Genomic DNA, 22,694 nt, shown 5'->3' with positions numbered 1-22,694 from the left:
AATCAGTCATAAATAATTATCAAATCATGTTTGTGATTCATTCAAGCAACAAAATACGCATCGAGTTGTTGAAATGTATTTTATTTTGTTGTTCTCTAGTCGTCTCACTTTCTCAAATCTGATGCTAATGTGGGACAGCATGCTTTGGGTCATCTGGGACAGTAAGCTCTCTAAACGGGGAAAGGTGCATTCAGGGACTTCCTGAATCAAACCAGGAAGGAGAAACTACCTGCAGATGTCAGACAGGGCTTCATGGCAAATACAGTCGGTCCCGGTCTAAACACTGATTGTCTAGATAACTAGCACATGCTCAGCTAGCTCTATAGCTAGCAACATTAGCCTGCCAACTAGCCCAGTTAACTCCTTGGTCTCATGCTGGTAGACAATGTTCTGTTCTCTCACTCTCTCTATCCGATTCATGAAGCTTAACTAGTGATAATCTTGAATCTAAATGTATTGTATCAGGATGCAGCAGCAGAGACCAGACTCCCCTGGACCTGGATCCAGCTGTGTGTCCATGAAGAGTGACTGGTCAATGGATCACCCGTTTGTATTTAAAGGGGACCAAGCTGCTGATGGAAGGTAAGAACTGAACCTGAACTCTCCTTAGCGGATGAATTATCAAATCATGTTTGTGATTCATTCAAGCAACAAAATACGCATAGAGTTGTGAAATGTGTTTTCTTTTGTTGTTCTCTAGTCGTCCCACTTTCTCAAATCTGATGCTAATGTGGGACAGCATGCTTTGGGTCATCTGGGACAGTAAGCTCTCTAAACGGGGAAAGGTGCATTCAGGGACTTCCTGAATCAAACCAGGAAGGAGAAACTACCTGCAGATGTCAGACAGGGCTTCATGGCAAATACAGTCGGCCCTGGTCTAAACACTGATTGTCTAGATAACTAGCACATACTCAGCTAGCTCTATAGCTAGCAACATTAGCCTGCCAACTAGCCCAGTTAACTCATGCTGGTAGACAATGTTCTGTTCTCTCGCTCTCTCTATCGGATTCATGAAGCTTAACTAGTGATAATCTAAAATCTAAATGTATTGTATCAGGATGCAGCAGCAGATACCAGACTCCCCTGGACCTGGATCCAGCTGTGTGTCCATGAAGAGTGACTGGTCAATGGATCACCCGTTTGTATTTAAAGGGGACCAAGCTGCTGATGGAAGGTAAGAACTGAACCTGAACTCTCCTTAGCGGATGAATCAGGTCTAGAACTGCCCCCTTAAACAGTAACTCAGAGTCCACCAGCCCTGAATCCTGCAACCCGTCAGGTCTTCTGAGCCACGATGATGTGAGAGAGTGACAGTGTCGTGTTTCACTTAAACTCTCACAGAAAGGACCAATTAAATCGTTTTTAACTGGGATTAAACTACAAAATAATAAATATACAATCAAACCTTAAAGAGACAGTGAGGAGAAAACCTTCTTAAAGAAAAGACTCATAGATGCCGAGAAACGTTAAGAGTTAGAGAGAAGCTAACTTGGCTAACATGAAGGCTAATGACATAGAAGGGTAGTGGGGAGGCTAAAATAAGCTAAGCTAAGAACAAAAAGACTCCAAACCAACAGACACCAAACTCGAGCACCGTCTTCCTCTCACTCAAGGGAGGTTGTAGAGTAGTAAAGTAAGACACTTTATATCCAGCAAACTCTTATTTTAGGTTTTAAGGTAACTGATAATGCCCGAGGAGGTGTCTATTATCAGGAGGTAATGGACTACGTGGAGGCCAGAACCGTCCGATGCCCAGTGGAGAGTTAGCAACCAAAATGTAAAGTTTTTTAAGAGTCATAACTCCGTTTTCCCATCATTGTCACCCCATACAGTTCTAATGCAACGGAAACCTGCTCCAGTTAATAGGACAGACCTTAGATACGACTTGGCAACAGGAGATATTTCTAGTCCGCTCAGCTACAAACCACAAAGCTAACATTATGCTAGCAAAACTGAGTGCAGCACTAAGACGGGTGTCCACATGTCCACAACGTGGTCTCATGTGACCCAGATCCATTTATAGTATGGACACTCACATTAGCATCAACTCTCAGAACATGACTCATCAATATAATGATAAACAGAGCAAACTGATTCATGAAGCTCAACTAGTGAGAATCTGATAGTGTATTTATTGTATTAGGATGCAGCAGCAGAGACCAGACACCCATGGACCTGGACCTGGACCCAGCTGTGTGTCCATGAAGAGTGACTGGTCTATGGATCACCCTATTGAGTTTAAAACTGAACAAGCTGCTGATGGAAGGTAAGAACTGAAACTGAAAGTTATGAGTTAGAGAGAAGCTAAATTAGCTAACATGACAGCTAATGCCATAGAAGATGAGCTAAAATAAACTCAGCTAAGCTGGGTTCACATTGGAGCTACTTGAAAACCTGGTGCATCAGCATCAGACTCCAAGTGGGTCTGACCAAACTGGGTACTTGATGCATTGGGAGACCGGTTTGGTCTAAACAGGTAAAGAAATCCAGAGGAATCAGGAACAGGCAACCGGTCAAAGTCAAGGAACAGGTACGAAGGGAGAAATGAATACATATCAGGTACTGGATCAGGCCAGGATTCAGGTTTTCATGGGAAGCAAAGGCAACCTTGGAACTTTGATATTTTTTTTTACTTTATTCATCCATTAACAGACAGTTCAAGGCAAGCAAGCAGCAACCAGGGACACAATCTGTCTTAGAAAGACTTACACAAGGACCAACAGCAGCCATATCAAGTACAGTTCACCAGCTACACCATCTGGCCCAAGACCTGAATGAGATTTCCTGCAGGTTTGAGAAGCCACCCAGCCCACCTGCACCCAGAATCCATGAAGAGGATGTGTGTCAGCTTGTCGTGTTGTTATCGTTGGAGAACTCCTTCAGTAAACTGTGTGCAGATTTGAGTCCTGAAAGGTTTTTGAAGAGTAGCGCTTACTTCCAAATCACTGTTTAAGAACTCTGAAAACTGCTGGAAGAGAACATCTGCACTTTTGTGAAGAACGAGCTGAAGAAGATCCAGAAGGTCCTGAGTCCAGATTACCCAGAATGCTTGGAGAGTGAGGACGAGAAGTTATTGGACGGTGAGGATGAAGAGCAGAGGAGGAGCAGAGAGGCTTTTCAGAAGATCACAGTGCACTTCCTGAGGAGAATGAAGCAGGAGGAGCTGGCTGACTGTCTGCAGATCAGTAAGAGGATTTTAACAGATTTAACATGGTGGAAAGAAGAGAAGGATTCAATATGAAGAACTTCATTTTTCCAAACTCTTAATAGACTGCAAACAACTTCAATGTTTGTTACATGTTCGGATGTCAGAATAGATATTCCAACACTCGATCGATCCCCGCCCTGTCACTGTGTCATGGTCGTTGTGTCCTTGGGCAAGACACTTCACCCAGCTTGCCTTGTGTGAATGTGTATGACTGCTGTATGTTTGAGGTGGGGGTCGGAGGGGCCGTAGGCGCTGAATGGCAGCCACGCTTCCGTCAGTCTGCCCCAGGGCAGCTGTGGCTACTGTGGTAGTTTACCACCACCGGTATGACTGTGTGTGAATGAATGGAACCTGGTACCCTGTCAGAGCGCTTTGAGTCTCCTGGAAAAAAGCGCCATACAAAATCCAATCCATTATTATTATTATTATTATTAACACTCAAGTTCTACAGAGTTCAGACAGGATCACGACCGTTTCAGAGAAACAGGTGTTTCACTTCACCCAGTGACCGTGTTAACTGGTGACTTTCAGCTCGTAGGAACTAAATGGTTGGTCGATAAAAACACAGATGTATTTAAAACAGGCTTCTACGAGGACACCTCCATGTTCTGTTGGTGTTTTTAATGGTGGCGCCTCAGCGTGGAGGATTACGGTATACCAGGATATTTAGAAATCCCAACGGTACTATTTTCAACACCGTCATCAATACCGTCTTCTTTCTATAGCCCCTTTAAGACAGACGGTTCCACCGTAATGGCGGGAAGGCAGGTCACAATATGCCGGAACCATTTAGATAGAACTTTGTTTGCAGCGTAACGGTGTCTGCATTTAGATAGAACCCCGGCTTTACGGAACGAGTGAGACGTCCCACTGCGCTGTGACTCTTCAACCACAAGCGAAGTTGCTGCATCACAAACATGTCGATGCGTATAATGGCGGCCTCGTACGAGCAACTACCGGCGCTTTATCTGCTTCGGATCTACGCTCTACGTCTTTTCCGCCTCGGTGGCTCGGAGCGTTTAGATAGAACGCCGTATCGCCTCGCCTCGCCTCTGATGCGGCTCTGTGACGACCTCCGTTGGGTCTCAGAGGCGTAATATTCTGTTACGCCTTTCCACCTTGGCGAGCGTTTATACTGACGACGGGGCGGAATAATGGCGGAATACTCCCGCAATGAAAAGGCCGTCTAAAAGGGGCTTAAGATGCTGTATTGTGATGTGTTGTAGTGACCAGCAGATGCCACCAGAGGTCAGTGTCTCTATAGTGGAACAGGAAGCTGAGCTCAGAAAGATGGAGACTCTGGGCCCTAGTTTCGTGGCGCAGCGCAGGGCGGCGGCGCAGGCAGGGCGGCGGCGCAGGGTGGCGGAGCCGGCGTAATGCAAGTTTCGACCCGCGCAGCCTTGCGCACGTTCAGTTTGGCAGTTTGGTGGATCGCCTGCGCCAAGATGGGTGTGGCGGCGTAGCAGGGGTAGAGGTAAGATCTTAAGCCCGAGCCCGAGCCCGACCCGACCCGACCCGAATTTCGGGTCGGGTCGGGTATAAAATGTCAATCATTATGTTCGGGTCGGGTCGGGCCGGGCTTCTCTCTCGCTGCCTTTTTTTTTATTTTTTTTATTTATTTATTTTTTTTTAATATATGTTTATAGAAATGTATAAATGATGTGTGGAGAATAAGATACTAAACTGAGGAATAAGTCTGCGCGCTCTCTCTCTCTGCGCGCTCTCTCTCTCTCCCTCTCCCCGTCTCTCTCTCTGCGCTCTCTCTCTCTCCCTCTCCCCGTCTCTCTCTCTGCGCTCTCTCTCTCTCTCTCTCTCTCTCTCTCTCTCTCTCTCTTAAAGTGCCGCGCTAGATTCTTAAGGACGTACTCTGAGTCCTCACAAATAAAATATGAAATTTCGGGTTTGGTTCGGGCTCGGGCCTGCAAATCAAGTTAATTGCTCGGGTTCGGGCCGGGTCGGGCTTTAATCCCGCGGGCCTGGGTCGGGTCGGGCTGGATTTTTTAGGCCCGATCTTACCTCTAAGCAGGGGGAGGCATCACAGATTCAGCTTGGCGTAGCGGAAGTTTCGTGGCAAAAAGCCTCGCTGAGACTTCGCCGAAAGCCCGCCAGCTCCAACCTGGTCTACTCTCGGCGAAAAGCGCAAATAAAGTCCATTCATTCAAGGGGAATCACAGCTGCCGGAGTGGAAGTTTGACTGACGGCGCGCAGTGCGCACACGTCACCGAGACCTCACAGGCAGGTTTCCACAGTTCCAGACACATTTAAATGCAATAAATAATCACAACAAACACTATTTAATGCAACTAACTGAATCAACACGTGAATTTATATCTATATAGATTGTCCCATCACATCTGACGTCAGATCAAAGGCGGATTGGCATGCGTAACGGAAACTCAGCCTCTCGGACCAAAACATCTCCCTCTCTCTCTCCTGTTTTTTATAATATCGGCATTGTTATTATTATGATACGCGCGCACAGCGCGTGATGCGCGTGGTGGGAGCGGCGGCGCTGCTTCTGTCATCGGGTTGTCAAGTGACGGATCTTGCACTGAACCTCCCCTAACCCATTAAAGGAGAGGAGAGGAGCTCATTTGATTGGTGAAGATCTGAATCGGCTGTATTCAGTCCACGCCTCGTCTCCTCCTCGTCTCCCACTCAAGGTGCGTGTCCACAGGCAGCGGTGTTTCCCCGCGTCCCATTCATTGTCTATGTGAAAAGCCGTGCAATGCATTCTGGTAGCGTCGAGGCGAATGTCGAGAGACGGCGCGCGAGTTGGCCGCTCCTCATTTGCATAAAGTTGAAGTCGAATCTACTTTATGCTAATCAGAGGCGCCGGGCTCGACTCGCCGCCTCAGGAACGCTCGCGAACGGTCACGAAAATCTTCTAAACTGAATCTTGTCGATCTAAAATAAAGACAGATTCAGCAACTGCATAGCTTATTTCTTGCTTAAAATGTTTTCAGAAACACCTTTCGGTGAACTATTGTCGTGAAAATAGGAGAAAGTTTCCAAACGAGCCGCCATGTTGGTCTGCGTGAACTCCGGAGCAGACAGGACAGCTGTGAAAGCGATCGTCCAATCAGGTGCAGCCATGAACTGTGCGCGTGATTGTATGAAGGAGAGCGCCTGTCAATCATCCTCTAGTGGCCGCCCACCAAGCGTGCAATACTGGGAAGCGGCGCGTCCACACACGTTTAAAATCGCCCCTGTGGATACGTACCTTCACGCCTTCTTCTCCTCCCTCTTTCCCACTTGCGCGGGTGGGCGAGACGCGGGTGTGCCTGCGCGAGCCTGCGCGGTGCACGAAACTTGCAAAGTCTAGGCGGACACACCCCGTCGGCGTGGTGCAGGTGCGCTGAGAGCTGACTGCGCCTGGTCTACGAAACTAGGGCCCTCTGTGGCTGCGGTGGAAAAGTATTTTTCTCTGAGGAAGGTTCCTCATGGAATAAAGGACCTGAAGGATCCGAGTGTCAGCAATGACAATAGCTGGTGCAAACTCTAAATGTTAAGGAAAGGTGCTTCAATTCTTCCTTTCATGTCTCCTTTAGGAAACACCTTCCTTTACCAAAGGCCATAGACAATGCCGACCCACAATTCCTTGCGACAGCAACATTTACATTTTTAGTGATGCACAACTCAGAAAACATGATATGCCGATCTTGCATATTTAACACTTACTTTCATGCAGACATATACTAATTAACATAACATGACAATTTAAAGCAACACTAAAGAGTTTTTAATGCCTTAAAATAATGTTTCCAAAATAGTTTCAGTGGTTCATCACCTCAAAACCGGGTGAACGGCACTTCAGCATTCGCTCTGCGGCCCTCTATCGGCTGTAACCGCACTATGTAACTTTCCCTCGTCGGGTAGTGGTTTTGTAGTTCTAATGAGACTACAATTTGACCTGCTTTACGGCAAGTGTTACAAAAGCCGGTAGGTGGAGGCTCTGCGTAGAGATCAGTGGGAGAACACCCGGCAGGTGCGTGGAAGATACCTTGCAGCTAGGTAGTTTTAAATTGCCGTCATGGCAGAGCCTGCAAAGAAAAGGAGGAGTATAATGTCCGATGAGGCGAAGGAAAGAAAACGGGAGCATGACAAAGAAAGAGCTAGAACGAGAGTGAATATCGGACCGGCTCACACTCGTTGGTGAGAGCTGAAGGAGGCTACAAAATGCAAGACGGATGTTGACTTGGCTTTGTTGCTGCTGGACATGTAAATAATACCGGTAATCATATTTTGTCCAACAGTGTGCATCTGTGTACAATACATTGTCGATTATTTTATTGGCTCATGTTAGCTAAGGCGTTAGCTATTGTGCTAATATATATGTAACTATCGCTATGTCTCATGTTAGCTAATCTTAGCTAAGGCGTTAGCTACTCTACCTTGTCACTGGACATCATTCAAATCATTCATCGTTTCCAGAGCCAGTTCTGCATACAAACAAATAACGTGCGTGCGACGGTAGGCTAAATTATTTACGACGGCAGTAATGGACAATTTCGCTTCCAACCTGTAGGGGGACCGAAGAGGAAAACTTCTTAAGTGTTGCTTTAATTTAATCTATATTAATTTATCCATCCATCCATTGTCTACCGCTTATCCTGTATTCAGGGTCGCAGGGGGGCTGGAGCCGATCCCAGCTGTCATTGGGTGAAGGCTGTCAGACTTGGGGCAGATAAATAGGACTGTAATGACAGGCTTTATTTTCTGCAGTATCTCAGAAGACAGAGTGATAAAACAACAGGCTGTGGAACTCTAAATGTCCAAAGGACAATACAACTAGGACAGAACACAATCAAGAACAAAAAACACTCCCGCGGGAGGAAACAGGGAAACCTACTCTGATCTTGGAAAACTATAATCTAGGAAATCTTATCAAACAAAACTCACTCAAGGAGGAAAAGCGCACAGGCTATAAACTTAACTACTCTACTATACTGAAAATCTACAAACTAAAAACGCTCCAACGGAGGAAAAGCAAAAGCAATGAAATTAAACTGACTAGAGCAAACAAAAGACTGACTCAAAATTTACAAGACAAAATCGCTCTTCTTAAGAGGAATACTAGACAGAAAACAAAACTTGGCAATACTTAACTTAGGACTCAACAAGGCTGTGGACAAGGCTGTGGACAAGGCTGTGGACACGACAGGACGGACGAACGAACGAACGAACGAACGAACGAACGAACGAACGAACGACCGAACGAACGAACGAACGAACGAACGAAAAACTCTGGCAACCAAAACCCAAGACGAGACATTACCTCACCAGCGTGACGAAGGCAGGGTACACCCTGGACAGGTAACCAGTCTTCTATATTAATTTATTTCAAATATAAAAAAAACTATACAAAAATGAAAAATTCAGCAAACTGTCAAAAACAAATTCTTATATACAACATTCATAATCAACATAAATACATGTTTTATCTCCAAAAAGGAGAGAAATAGATCAACCCCTTCTTGTTAAACTATTCATAGCTTCATTTTTCATATAAACTATTGTGACTGAAAGCCTAGATTCCTTTTTTAATGTCAGTTTGACCTTGGAAATGAAATAATATTAGTGAGCTGTCCTCATTGAAGATAAGATAATCCTTTATTTGTCCCACAGCAGGACATTTACAGTGTTCCAGCAGTAAATGGGAGAGTTAGTTCAATAACAAGAAGCATCAGTTATAGCATCAGGCCAATAATAAATAATTAACAGGTAAACATAGAACTGAACGCTTAAATTCACATTATTGTACAAAGTGAACGTTGATATTGAACAGTTTAATTGATATTCCATGTGTGAATGAACAATGTTAGTCTGTTGGTTTACTGGCAGCAGAGTTGATTGTAACAGTAACAGGGAGGAGGAGCTGCTGGACCTGAACCAGCTGCTGGACCACGTCAATCATCAGCTGTCACTCATCAGCTGTCAATCATCAGCTGTCAATCATCAGCTGTCTCATTATAATGGCGTAGCTTAGTGAAAGGCCAATCAGGTTCTCTGAGCACTGCAGTCGTCTTTCCCTAAATCATGATGAGTTCTCCTTCTCATCTTTCCTTCCCCCCATGACGTATTCCCTCAAGGTCGAGGAAAGGTGGTGAGGAAAAGACCTGATGATGTCATTTTTTTTACTTTTCTTCCTGGTTACTCTGTCCGTGTCTTCCAGCGGTTTCCCCCTGTGTTCCTGAGAGGTGTTGGAGTTTTAGTAAAACTTCTTTCCTGCCGAAATGTTTTGACTTTTTGACCACAGCCATCGTGTTTCCATCTTTTGTTGCCTTAAAAAGCTGATAGTTTATAGTCAGTTTTGCAAAATGTTCCTGTCAAAACCAAAACCACAAATTGAAGCGATACAAAGAGAGAGGCTCTTTCTTTCTATTCTGGCACTCCACTGACTCACTGAGCTTTGCAGCTGCATTTCAAACGGTTATATCCTTCCAGTTCTGTTTGTCTTGTAAGTTATGTATTTTATTTTATTTCTGTTAGCTTCATCAGGTGCAACTGATAGATTTTGTCTCCAATAGTTCTGATTTAATCATGAAAGAAGCTCATGAAGGACTATAGGGATACATGGCTCTAATACATGGCTTGTTCATAGACTGTAAAAGGGTTTGTAGGATCCACTAACTGAGTTCATTTGTTGTTTATTCAGGAACCGTTGGGGCAGTGTACCAAAGTAAACTCAAGTCTAACCTCAAGAAGAAGTTCCAGTGTTTGTTTGAGGGCATCACTAAAGCCGGAAACCCAACCCTCCTGAATCAGGTCTACACTGAGCTCTACGTCACAGAGGGAGGGACTGCAGAGGTCAATGAGGAACATGAGGTCAGACAGATTGAAACGGCATCCAGAAAACCAGACAGACCAGAAACAACCATCAGACAAGAAGACATCTTTAAAGGCTCACCTGGAAGTGATGAACCAATCAGAACAGTGATGACAAAGGGAGTGGCTGGCATCGGGAAAACAGTGTTAACACAGAAGTTCATTCTGGACTGGGCTGAAGACAAAGCCAACCAGGACATACAGTTCATGTTTCCATTCACTTTCAGAGAGCTGAACCTGCTGAAAGAGAAGAAGTTCAGCTTGGTGGAACTCGTTCATCACTTCTTCCCTGAAACCAAAGAAGCAGGAATCTGCATGTTCGAAGGGTTCCAGGTTGCGTTCATCTTTGATGGTCTTGACGAGTGTCGACTTCCTCTGGACTTCCACAACAACGAGATCCTGACTGATGTTACAGAGTCCACCTCAGTGAAAGTGCTGCTGACAAACCTCATCAGGGGGAAACTGCTTCCCTCTGCACTCCTCTGGATAACCACAAGACCTGCAGCAGCCAATCAGATCCCTCCTGGGTGTGTCGACATGGTGACAGAGGTCAGAGGGTTCACTGACCCACAGAAGGAGGAGTACTTCAGGAAGAGGTTCAGGGATGAGGAGCAGGCCAACAGGATCATCGCCCACATCAAGACCTCACGGAGCCTCCACATCATGTGCCACATCCCGGTCTTCTGCTAGATCACTGCTACAGTTCTGGAGGACGTGTTGAAGACCAGGGAGGGAGGGGAGCTGCCCAAGACCCTGACCGACATGTACATCCACTTCCTGGTGGTTCAGTCCAAACTGAAGAACGTCAAGTATGATGGAGGAATTGAGACGGATCCACACTGGAGTCCACAGAGCAGAGAGATGATTGAGTCTCTGAGAAAACTGGCTTTTGAGCAGCTGCAGAAAGGAAACCTGATCTTCTATGAACACGACCTGAAAGAGTGTGGCATCGATATCAGAGCAGCCTCAGTGTACTCAGGAGTGTTCACACAGGTCTTCAGAGAGGAGAGAGGACTGTACCAGGAGCAGGTGTTCTGCTTCATCCATCTGAGTGTTCAGGAGTTTCTGGCTGCTCTTCATGTCCATCTGACCTTCATCAAGTCTGGTGTCAAAATGATGGCAGAAGAACAAACAACCTCTGGGGCGTCTAAAGTCATCAGAGACAAACCTAAACTAACACATCTGCACAAGAGAGCTGTGGACAAGGCCTTACAGAGTCCAAACGGACACCTGGACTTGTTTCTCCGCTTCCTTCTGGGTCTGTCACTAGAGACCAATCAGAAACACCTACGAGGTCTGCTGACACCAACAGGAAGTAGCTCACACACCAATCGGGAAACAGTCAAGTACATCAAGAAGAAGCTTAATGAGGATCTGTCTCCAGAGAGAAGCATCAATCTGTTCCACTGTCTGAATGAACTGAATGATCGTTCTCTGGTGGAGGAGATCCAACTGTACGTCTCTCCTACAATAAACTGTCTCCTTCTCATTGGTCAGCTCTGGTCTTCATGTTACTGTCGTTAAAAAAACGTCTGGATGTGTTTGACCTGAAGAAATACTCTGCTTCAGAGGATGTTCTCCTGAGGCTGCTGCCTGTGGTCCAAGCCTCCAGCAAAGCTCTGTAAATATAGTTTTTATATTCAAAATACAACAAACCACTATGGAATTACAAGGTTCTATCTGCATTCTGAATGATTTGATTGGTTTTCCAAACTGCATTAAGTCATATATGGAACAAGTATTTTTTATACTTAAAAGTGACCCTAAATGTACAATATCTAAATCCTAACAAATGTAATGTTTTTTCTTCTTCTTGGGAATGGGTCTAATGTGAATAGGACCTTCTAACCCCAATGCTGCTCACAACAAACACAAAGTGAATTTGTCAAGCAGCCTAATTGCATACAAAGTTAATGCAAAGGCGTAAATAGGAGCCAATTTGCAATGGGCAGCACAAATAGCACAAATAACACGTACAAGTTGAATACGCTTCATTCGCACAAGTTGAAATATGTCACCTTGAACCAAAAACTGTATTCTATATAGTAAAACATGAAAAGAAACTGATTTTCAAGGAAAACAAAGAGCTTTCTCATACTTTTTAACATGTGAAATTAGCTTGTGCTAGCTTCCTCATGTTAGTCTAGCAGCTAATGCTAGCCAACAAAGGAGCAGAATCGGATTATCTTCCTGTGTGCATTTGACCTGCTGATTGGCTCACAAGTAGAACCTTATAGAACCAAGATGGTTTGACTTTGGAAATGGAACCTTTTTGTTTTCTAAATCAAAACACCTTACCTCATTTTACTAAGTTGTTACAGAATAAGAATATGTGAATAACTCAATTATGACAAAATTGTCAGTTAGAACCTCATAATGCCAAAGTGACGAACAGTGGTTTGTTTCATTGTTTCATCACACATTTCGGATTCCTCTTCAGACTCAGTGGCTGTAACCTCTCAGAGAGAAGCTGTGGAGTTCTGTCCTCAGTTCTCAGCTCCCAGTCCTCCAGTCTAAGAGACCTGGACCTGAGTACCAACGACCTGCAGGATTCAGGAGTGAAGCTGCTGTCTGCTGGCCTGGAGAGTCCACACTGTCGACTGGAAACTCTCAGGTCAGACTCAACTACTTTGAGAAGTTTACCTATTAAGCTTTCAATGATACGTTTACATGCACCAAATATTCACTTCTTTGCTCTTATTCCTGAAAAGACACTTTTGCTACTAATCTGATGACATGGCTGATGAAACAATGTTTCTGCTGGTAATACTTGCCAGCAAAAGATAAAATCACTCAAGAATACAAAACACTCGTCAAAACCAAACTTCTTGTTTCTCTTTTCCCTGCCGTTCGATGGTAATAGTTTTATAAATCCATTTGGCGTTAATGAATGAACTCTGACAGGCTGGCGTATCTTGAACTTCACAACAACGTCAAAGCAGAAATAGTGGTTATTTCAGCCATGATGGATTAAGATAAGCCCCGCCTCCTTTCTGGTGCGTCTAGCGTGAGTGTCGTGACTAAACTCAAATCATCCCACTACTAAAACCAATTTATCCTACAGTCAAACTCAAATATCACCTCAGGTTTGGTGTGAACGCAGCATAAGAACTCACTTTCTGCTTAGAATTATAAGATTCTATCTTGTAAAACATGAAAAGAATCAATGATTTTCAAGAAATACAAAGAGTTTCCTCATAATCTTTTGTGTTGGGACAGTGTCAACATAAGTTACATTTAATGTTGAGCTTATGCTAGCCTACTTATGTTAGTTTGAGAGCTAATGCTAGCCAACTTATGCTACCTTCCCGATGTTAGTCTGACAATGAATGCTAGCCAACTTACGCTAGCTTCTTAATGTTAATGTGGAAACTAATATTAACTACCCAATGTTATTCTGGCAGCTAATGCTAGCCAGCTAATGCTAGCTTCCTCATGTTTTTCAATACTATGGAACACAGATTAGGACTCAAAAGTAGATGCAGACAAAGAGACAACTGGAACGGAGGTTTAATAACATAAAAGCTCAAAAAACTGCAAATAAACAAAGGCAGGGCAACAGAAGAGAAAAAACGGGATCGGATCAGGAACATCACAAAAGCCAAACTCAATTTTCAGATGGCAGATGGTTCACAAAGGGCAGGAAAGAAGTTGTTGGTTCTTTAGACAGCTGGTTCAGGTCCAGCAGCTCCTCCTTCCTGTTACTGTTACTATTGAAGAACTATGTTGTGCTGGGAACACTTCACCCGTGATCGTACTCCGGTTAGGGAATAAGGACGTTTCCACGTCCACGACGTTTCCAACTTCTTTTATATAAACTTTTCAGCAGCCGTTCATTACACACATTGTTCATCACGCTGACTGTATAAGGACCCCAAACGTAAAACATAGCTGCCCTGTAAGCTGCCTGACTAAAATGATTCACATATTTAGATCAACATTATATTTAACAAATTAACATATTAACAGGGTGTCTTTGCTTACTCACAAAGGGAATTTATAACAGTTACAATCAACTCTGCTGCCAGTAAACCAACAGACCAACACTGTTCATTCACACATGGAATATCAATTAAACTGTTCAATTCAATTCAACTTTATACATTGTGTCATATCACAACAGAAGTCATCTCAGGACACTTTGAGCAGGACTAGAATACGCTCATGATTTTCAGAGTTAATACATTTTCAAAGTCCCAACGTCAGCCAGGGGAGTTACAGCGACAGTGGCCAGAAAAAACTGCCTTAATAGACTTTTATGCAGAAAGTGCAGCCTAGGCCCTTGGGTTCCAACTGCATTTGGTGTTGGTAGTAGTATACCGTAAATCCTCTAATATAGGCCCGGGCCTTTATTTACTCAAGCGCATCACGGCCCAGGCCTTTATTGGAAGGAGGCCAGAATTAGAGACAGGCCTCTATTTCTATTTGAGCAAACAGACTACCAGTAGAATTAATAAAAACAAGATTTTGTGTCTATTTGAACCTATAAAATACTAGGTTCATTTATTGAAAAAGTCTCCTCTTTGGCTCCGCAGTTGCCATATTACCGCTTGCCAGTATACCAACATGGCGGCTCGTTTGGAAACGTTCTCTTATTTTACGACAATAGTTCACCGAAATGTGTTTCTGAAAAATGTATTTAGAAATAATCTATGCAGTTGCTGAATCCGTCTTTATTTCAGATTGACAACGGTCAGTTTAAAATATTTTCGAGAGCTTGCGGGAGGTGGCGCCCATCTCTCAAAACTCGCAGCAACGTGAAGGCATTGCATGGCTTCTTACATACCGTAAATCCTCTCATGTAGACAATGAAGGGACGGGTGGAAATAACGCTGCCTGTGGACACGTACCTTCAGCCAAATTCTCCGCGACGCGTAGGCATTGCACTGCGAATGGGAAGCGTGGAAATAACGCTGCCTACTAAGTTAAAAACTTGAGAGCCCTGCCGTAGCTATGGCTTGGATTCGTTAGCAAACATTGCGCCCCTGTGGTACTTGCATGTTACTATCACAAGCATAATGTTGAGGCCTGCCCAGAAAAACGTTGGTTCTAATAATAGCCCCGGCCTCCATTAGAGACCAGCCTTTATTTACCTCCGCCGACAGCGAGACCGGCCAACAGGGCTCACGCATTGGCCATGAGACACGTATTTGATTGGTTTCACACTCTCTCACGCCACACCCCTGATTTCTCACGCTGAAGTTTCCATCCAGCAACAAAACAGATCTATTGTGTTATCTGTTATCTCGGGCCTAGAGCATTGGCGTCTTCTCTACATTATAAGTGTTTGTCACCGCGCCTCAGCCGAAAGAAAAGAAAAAACACGTTGTCAGAAATGAACTGATTCACAACCGAAAGTAAAACTTAAATAGTGGGGAGTGGATCGACACATGCGCTGACTTATGTATGAAGAAGAACCTGATTGGTCTTCCTGTGTGCATTTGACCTGCTGATAGGCTCACAAGTAGAACCTTATAGAGCTAATGTGGTTTGACTTTGTAAAAATGACTTTTTTGTTTCCTAAATAAAACACCTCACATTGTGTTTCTAAGATGTTACAGAATAAGAATATGTGAATAACTTAATTATGACAAAAATGTTATTTAGAACCTCATAATGCCAAAGTGACGAACAGTTGTTTGTCATTGTTTCATCACACATTTCTGATTCCTCTTCAGACTCAGTGGCTGTAACCTCTCAGAGAGAAGCTGTGGAGTTCTGTCCTCAGTTCTCAGCTCCCAGTCCTCCAGTCTAAGAGACCTGGACCTGAGTACCAACGACCTGCAGGATTCAGGAGTGAAGCTGCTGTCTGCTGGCCTGAAGAGTCCACACTGTCGACTGGAAACTCTCAGGTCAGATTCAATGACTTTGAGAAGCTTTCATTGACTACTTTTACATGCACCAACCTCACTCAAGAAAACAAAACTCTCCTCATAACGAAATGTCTGTTTTCTGTTTTCTTCTTGTTTCTCTCTTCCCTGCCGTTGGATGTTTTAATAGTTTTACAAATCCAGTTGGCCTTTATAAATGCTGTTGTCCTCATGAGGCTATGAACTCAGACAGAGTAGCGTTTGGTTTCCCACCGTAATTGTTTTATCATACATTTCGGATTCCTCTTCAGCTGGCGTTTATAAATGCTGTTGCAAACGTCAGTCTACGTTTGTGAACGTCCCTCCATGAACATGTGAGCCTGAACTACAACACCAGAGTGTCTCTGCTGTCAAGGTGGAGCCAGTTTTAACCACTTTTTACAAGGTTTAGTAGATTGTGTTTAATATTCAATGAGCTGGTATTCTTGTCACGTGGCTGAAGCAGCAGGGAGGACCCACATGCAGACTCAAAGGTATGCAGATGCAATTTACACACACTATTCATGAAAACACTCCCTGGTGGCCAGCAGAGAGAATGCACCTGATTGAAATATCAACTCTGACAACTGAACATGAACCAAGCAGACATTTTGATGCTGCTAACAGTTTTAATTCAAAGTTTAAAGCTTCTAACTCGTCTGGATGGTTGAGACAAAACACCACTTTAACACCAACATGTGCACATACACGTTTTTGATGACATTGGCTGTAAAAGGCTCTATAGCTAGGGGTCACTAAGAGGTGGAGCTTGGCCCAGATCCAGACCCAGACCCCATCCTATCTGGACCCAGGCCCATAACTGATAGATCATTGAGAATTATTAAATGATGACAGAGCATTTTCATTTTACTGCTGCAGTGTTAGCATCAGTACACTGGTTCAGATGGTTGGAGGCTAAATCACCTCACTGGTTGCTACTTGCAGACACTTAATTACCCAGTAATGCAACGGGGCGAGACGTTAACTCCGAACTTAATCAAATCTGTGCAAACTGGAGTTTCTGTGAGTGACGGTTCTATGGTGACCAGACTCACTGACAGCTGACAGATCAGGTAGGTGAAATCTAGAGCCGATAGATAAGTTCACATGGCTGCTCTGAAAGAGGAACGGTGACAACCACAAGATTGCCGGTTCGATCCCCGGCTCCTCCTAGCTGAGTGGCTGGTGTCCCTGAGCAAGACACCTCACCCTAATTGCTCCTGACGAGCTGGCTGTCGCCCTGCGTGGTTGACTCTGCCGTCGGTGTATGAATGGGTGAATGTCAGTCATTACTCTAAAGCGCTTTGGATAAAAGTGCTATATAAATGAGGCCATTTACCATTTATTTAAGAATGAAGGATTTTCAAAGCTGTGTTTTGTTTTTACTCTAATTGTGAGAATACTTGTTACTGATAATTTCTGATAATTTCTACAACCTTTTCTCATTTTAAAAACTCCCCAGAAGTGACAGAACTGTGTGTGTCTTCAGTCTGTCAGGTTGTCTGATCACAGAGGACGGCTGTTCTTCTCTGGCCTCAGCTCTGGACTCCAACCCCTCCTATCTGAGACAGCTGGACCTGAGCTATAATCATCCAGGAGACTCAGGAGTCAAGCTGCTGTCTGCTGGATTGGAGGGTTCACACTGGAGACTGGACACTCTCAGGTGAGGACAGATGGACAGACATCAGACTGGACACTCTCAGGTGAGGACAGATGGACAGACATCAGACTGGACTCTCAGGTGAGGACAGGTGGACAGACATCAGACTGGACTCTCAGGTGAGGACAGGTGGACAGACATCAGACTGGACACTCTCAGGTGAGGACAGGTGGACAGACATCAGCCTGGACACTCTCAGGTGAGGACAGATGGACAGACATCAGACTGGACTCTCATGTGAGGACAGATGGACAGACATCAGACTGGACACTCTCAGGTGAGGACAGATGACAGAAATCAGACTGGACACTCAGGTGAGGACAGATGGACAGACATCAGACTGGACACTCTCAGGTGAGGACAGATGGACAGACATCAGACTGGACACTCTCAGGTGAGGACAGATGGACAGACATCAGACTGTACTCTCAGGTGAGGACAGATGGACAGACATCAGACTGTACTCTCAGGTTAGGACAGATGGACAGACATCAGACTGGACTCTCAGGTTAGGACAGATGGACAGACATCAGACTGGACACTCTCAGGTGAGGACAGGTGGACAGACATCAGCCTGGACACTCTCAGGTGAGGACAGATGGACAGACATCAGACTGGACTCTCATGTGAGGACAGATGGACAGACATCAGACTGGACACTCTCAGGTGAGGACAGATGACAGAAATCAGACTGGACACTCAGGTGAGGACAGATGGACAGACATCAGACTGGACACTCTCAGGTGAGGACAGATGGACAGACATCAGACTGTACTCTCAGGTGAGGACAGATGGACAGACATCAGACTGTACTCTCAGGTTAGGACAGATGGACAGACATCAGACTGTACTCTCAGGTGAGGACAGATGGACAGACATCAGACTGGACACTCTCAGGTTAGGACAGATGGACAGACATCAGACTGGACTCTCAGGTGAGGACAGATGGACAACAGTCTCTGACTGAGGAGCTGGGCTTCATGTTTACTGGTGTTTGCATGTCTTCCTGCAGGGTGGACCATGGGGGACAGCAGAGACTGAGACCTGGTCTGATGAAGTGTGAGTATGTTTTCAGTAACTCAGCCGCTCCAGATTTGAACGTGTTCATGACTGAAATCCGATTCTAATCAGGATGTAGCGTTTGTTTCTTCGTCGCTGTAAAGATGTCGTGTTTTGTTCACACCAAAAGCCACATTTTCACGTTCAATTACACACAAAGTCAACGCAGAGACTCAAATGGACGCCAATTCCTGCCGGACGGCAACGGAGGCGAATACCCAACATTCCCGTTGTTGTCGTGTTTGAGTGAGTTTAAATATTTAAAGTGAAGAGATAAGTTCCTGAGACTCTGTGTCTCTAAAGCGTCTCAGCATTGAGATCGTCCTCCTGTCGTCCTGACGTCCCTGAATCCTAAATGGAGGACCCAGATGTTGTCTCCTGGGTCTGTGGTCCCCCAGAGCTCTACCATAGTAGCTCACATTAGTCCACAGACCAGATCACAGTTTGGTCTGGTTTCAATCTTTACTAATTTTAGACCGAACTGTGATATTTTTACTACCAATGATGTCGTTTTGTAGTGTTTTTGTTTTGTTCGTAGGGCTGGGCTATTTATCGATTTTAAATTGAAATCGGATTTATTTGTTTGGACGATGTTAAAAAAATGAAAATCGATTTTTCCTTTAACTTGGGTAAAAACCACAGTAGTTTACTGCTCTCTCTCGGCTCCCCTCCCCCTCCCTCCACTAGTTCTCTGACAATATCAACATGGCACAGAAAACAGCGAGGATTCACTTCCTAAAAAAGGCTCCGTCACCTCAGTCATATGGAAATGGTTTGGGTTTACAGCAGCTGACCAAGAGCAAACGAGTGTACGCTGTATACTCTGTTTTAATGCAGTGGCAACAAAAGGCAGCGCCACAACGAACCTGTTGCAGCACGTTAAACGTAAGCATGCAGCCGAGTGGGAGCAGTGTGTTGCCCTGCAATCTGCTGCGAAGGATAACGATGGCCTCAAAACAATAAAGAAGCAGGTAACGTTAGCCGCTTCATTTGCACATAGGACCCCATATGAAAGGAAAGGGAGAAAGTGGAAAGACATCACCGATGCGGTGGCGTTTCACATCGCCAAACATGGTTCCCATATATACAGTTGAAAAGGCTGGGTTCATCCGCATGCTGAAAGCGATAGACCCCCGTTACCAGTTACCAAGCCGAAAGTATTTTGCAGAAGTTGCCTTGCCCCATCTGTACAACTCTACATGCGATAAAGTCGCAACGCAGCTTCAGAATGTGTCCTTTAGCCCTAGAGGCAGTGAGGCACTTTATTTTACAAAAAGGGAAAGCTAATTTTGCACTTTATTAATTTCTCTTTGTTTAAGAGAATAGAGCAACCCTTAATTTATATTTTACAAATGAGGTATGATGGTGAAACTGAAAGTGTTATAAGAATTTTGTATAACCACATGATTTTAGTGTTCTCTGTTTGTGTTAGAGCTTTAGGGGTCTCAGTATTTTTACGACTTTAGCATCCACGGTGACCTCTGAGGTCCCATGTCTTAGGAGGCCCCATGCCTTAAAGCATATATTGAACTGTCCATGACTTTGGTACATATGCGCTGAACTGTTAATGACTTTAGTATTTCCACTGATGACCTAAACAGGCCCTAAAGCTCTCCTGTAGAACAGCTAACCGTTATCAGGGGCCCTGTGCACATGATGTCTTGTATTACATGTTTTCAATGACGCGTTATCTCCTGTGCCTTTAAAAGACTCAAGTCAAAACAGTGATTTGAGCACTTCCTCTGTAGCATCCTCACACGTTGTTGCATTGTAACTGCTCCTCTTGTACAAGATTAAAGTCAGACGTCGACTTTACTTTTGTCTCCGATCTCCTCCTTGGGTGAATTTATTCGTTTACGAGAAAATTCTTTTAACAGAAAGTTTGGCACTTTATTCCTTGTAGGGAAATTAATGTTCTGTCATTTACATTTGAAATAATTATTTTGTCTGATTAAAATCGAAAATCGGATCTGGTATAAAAAAATCGGGGATTTTATTTTTAGGCCATATCGCCCAGCCCTATTTGTTCGTTAACGTTTTTTCAGACGGTTTCAAACGTTGACCGTTCGGTCCAGAAAACAGGTTGTTTCCCTGGAAACATAATAGAGAGTGTAGATGAGTTGTATGGGGATGTAGTTTAGTGGGAGACAGAGATGAACCTTTAGCTGCATTGTGTTTGTTCTCTCCATCAGATGTCTGTGAAATGGAACTGGACACAAACACAGTCAGCAGAAACCTCAAACTGGACGACAACAACAGGAAAGTGACACATGTGTCAGACGACCAGTCATATCCAAATCATCCAGACAGATTTGTCTCACGTCCTCAGCTGCTGTGTAGAGACGGTCTGACTGGTCGCTGTTACTGGGAGGTCGAGTGGAGAGGAAAGGTTTGTATATCAGTGAGTTACAGAGGAATCAAGAGAAGAGGATGTGACTCTTGGTTTGGAGGGAATGATCAGTCCTGGAGTCTGATGTGTGATGTTGGTCATTACTCTATCTGTCACAAAAACAAACAAACACACATCTCCACCTTCTTCTCCTCCTCTGGTGTGGTAGCAGTGTACTTGGACTGTCCTGCTGGCACTCTGACCTTCTACAGAGTCTCCTCTGACAAACTGATCCACCTCCACACCGTCAACACCACATTCACTGAACCTCTTTATCCTGGGTTTAGAGTCTGGTCTGGATCAGTGTATCTGCGTCCTCTTTAGGTCTGAAGTCGTGTTCACACCGAACATGAAGCTAATTTTTCACACGCATGTAATCACTTTATTTAGATCCGATTTTAACAAACACAAGGTTTTCCAAAGTGCTGCACAAGATAAAACACAATAAAAAGTACAGAATAGAAAGATAAAAGGAATAAAATAAATAGATAAGATAAAAATATGCACGTATACACATAAAATCATAAAATCAACACCCTACATGGGTCTGCTAAATGTTAGGTCTCTTAATAACAAATAATTTTTAGTCAATGATTTTATTACCACTTCTAAACGTGATTGTTTGATATGTTTTTAACTGAAACATGGCTAGAACAAAATAACAGTGCAAGCATTCTGATCGAGACAGCACCCCCCAACTATAATTTTATTGATGTTTGTAGATCTGGGAAAAGAGGTGGAGGGGTTGCTGCTATATTTAAAAATACATTTCAGGGGAAACAGATGTCCCTTGGTGTTTTTCCATCATTTGAATATGTTTGTGCTGTGTTGAAATGCTCTCCCAGAGTTCTCCTGTTAATTATTTACAGGCCACCTAAATATTCATCAAATTTTTTCAATGATTTTACTGAATTATTGTCTAGCATCTAGCATTTTGACTGCCTAGTTATAACTGGTGACTTTAATTTTCATATTGATGATTTGAATGACAAGGGTGCAAAAGAACTTTTTAATATTCTAGACACATTTGACCTTTCTCAACATGTGAAAGAGGCTACTCATTGTAAGGGACACACCCTGGACCTGATTATCACAAAAGGTCTCCATGTTTCTGATGTTTTTGTGACTGATCCTTCATTGTCTGATCACTTCTGTGTTTTCTTTAATATTTCTTTCATTCCTGACACACAAACAGAATCAAATAAGGTCAAAAAGTGGTACATCAATGAACATGCCAATGTACTCTTTAAAAATGCCATCTCCTCGTTACCACCTCTAAACCCATGTCATGCTGATGATCTTGTAAACATTGTTGTAATGTTGTGACAGCCCAGAGAAGAGAGTGCAGGAAGGCTGAACGAATCTGGCGGAGTACTAAACTTCATATTCACCATGACATCTATAAAGAGAGCCTCCGGGCCTACAATTTAGTCTTAAAAAGTGTGAGAGAAACATACTTCTCCAATATCATAAACAACAACACTAATAAGGCGAAAACCCTATTTGCAACTGTTGACAGACTGACCAACCCCCCAACACAAATACCAGCTAAACTCCACTCCACGCAGAAATGCAATGAGTTTGCATTCTTTTATACTAATAAAATTGAAGGCATCAGACGCGCCATCAATATCTCAAACAAAAAAGTTGGATCACCACCCTGTTCAGGCAAAAGTAACACAGCAATGATGGCAAGCTTTA

At 44.0% G+C, this 22,694-nt stretch overlaps 1 protein-coding gene and 1 pseudogene across 2 annotated transcripts in view; both read left to right on the top strand.

Annotated features, from left to right (window-relative positions):
- Window positions 1-468: 468 nt before the first annotated feature.
- The window catches only part of LOC311031906 (uncharacterized protein), an 86,317-nt gene continuing 64,091 nt past the window's right edge, over window positions 469-22,694 (top strand). The window contains exons 1-3 of the mRNA XM_084038472.1: window positions 469-582; window positions 1,058-1,174; window positions 2,144-2,266. Coding sequence (XP_083894598.1) covers window positions 518-582; window positions 1,058-1,174; window positions 2,144-2,266 — 305 coding nt within the window. The 5' untranslated portion in view covers window positions 469-517. The remainder of the gene's footprint in view (window positions 583-1,057; window positions 1,175-2,143; window positions 2,267-22,694) is intronic.
- Window positions 3,087-21,346, top strand: LOC311032170 (NLR family CARD domain-containing protein 3-like; annotated as a pseudogene). The gene is made up of 8 exons (XR_014599376.1): window positions 3,087-3,185; window positions 9,867-11,657; window positions 12,477-12,650; window positions 15,715-15,888; window positions 17,375-17,548; window positions 18,558-18,604; window positions 20,797-20,867; window positions 21,281-21,346. The product of XR_014599376.1 is annotated as an NLR family CARD domain-containing protein 3-like (transcript).

Source organism: Eutrigla gurnardus (genome assembly GCF_963514095.1).
Source record: "Eutrigla gurnardus genome assembly, chromosome: 21".
Classification (NCBI taxonomy): domain Eukaryota; kingdom Metazoa; phylum Chordata; class Actinopteri; order Perciformes; family Triglidae; genus Eutrigla; species Eutrigla gurnardus.
This window is presented reverse-complemented; position numbering and strand designations above follow the sequence as displayed.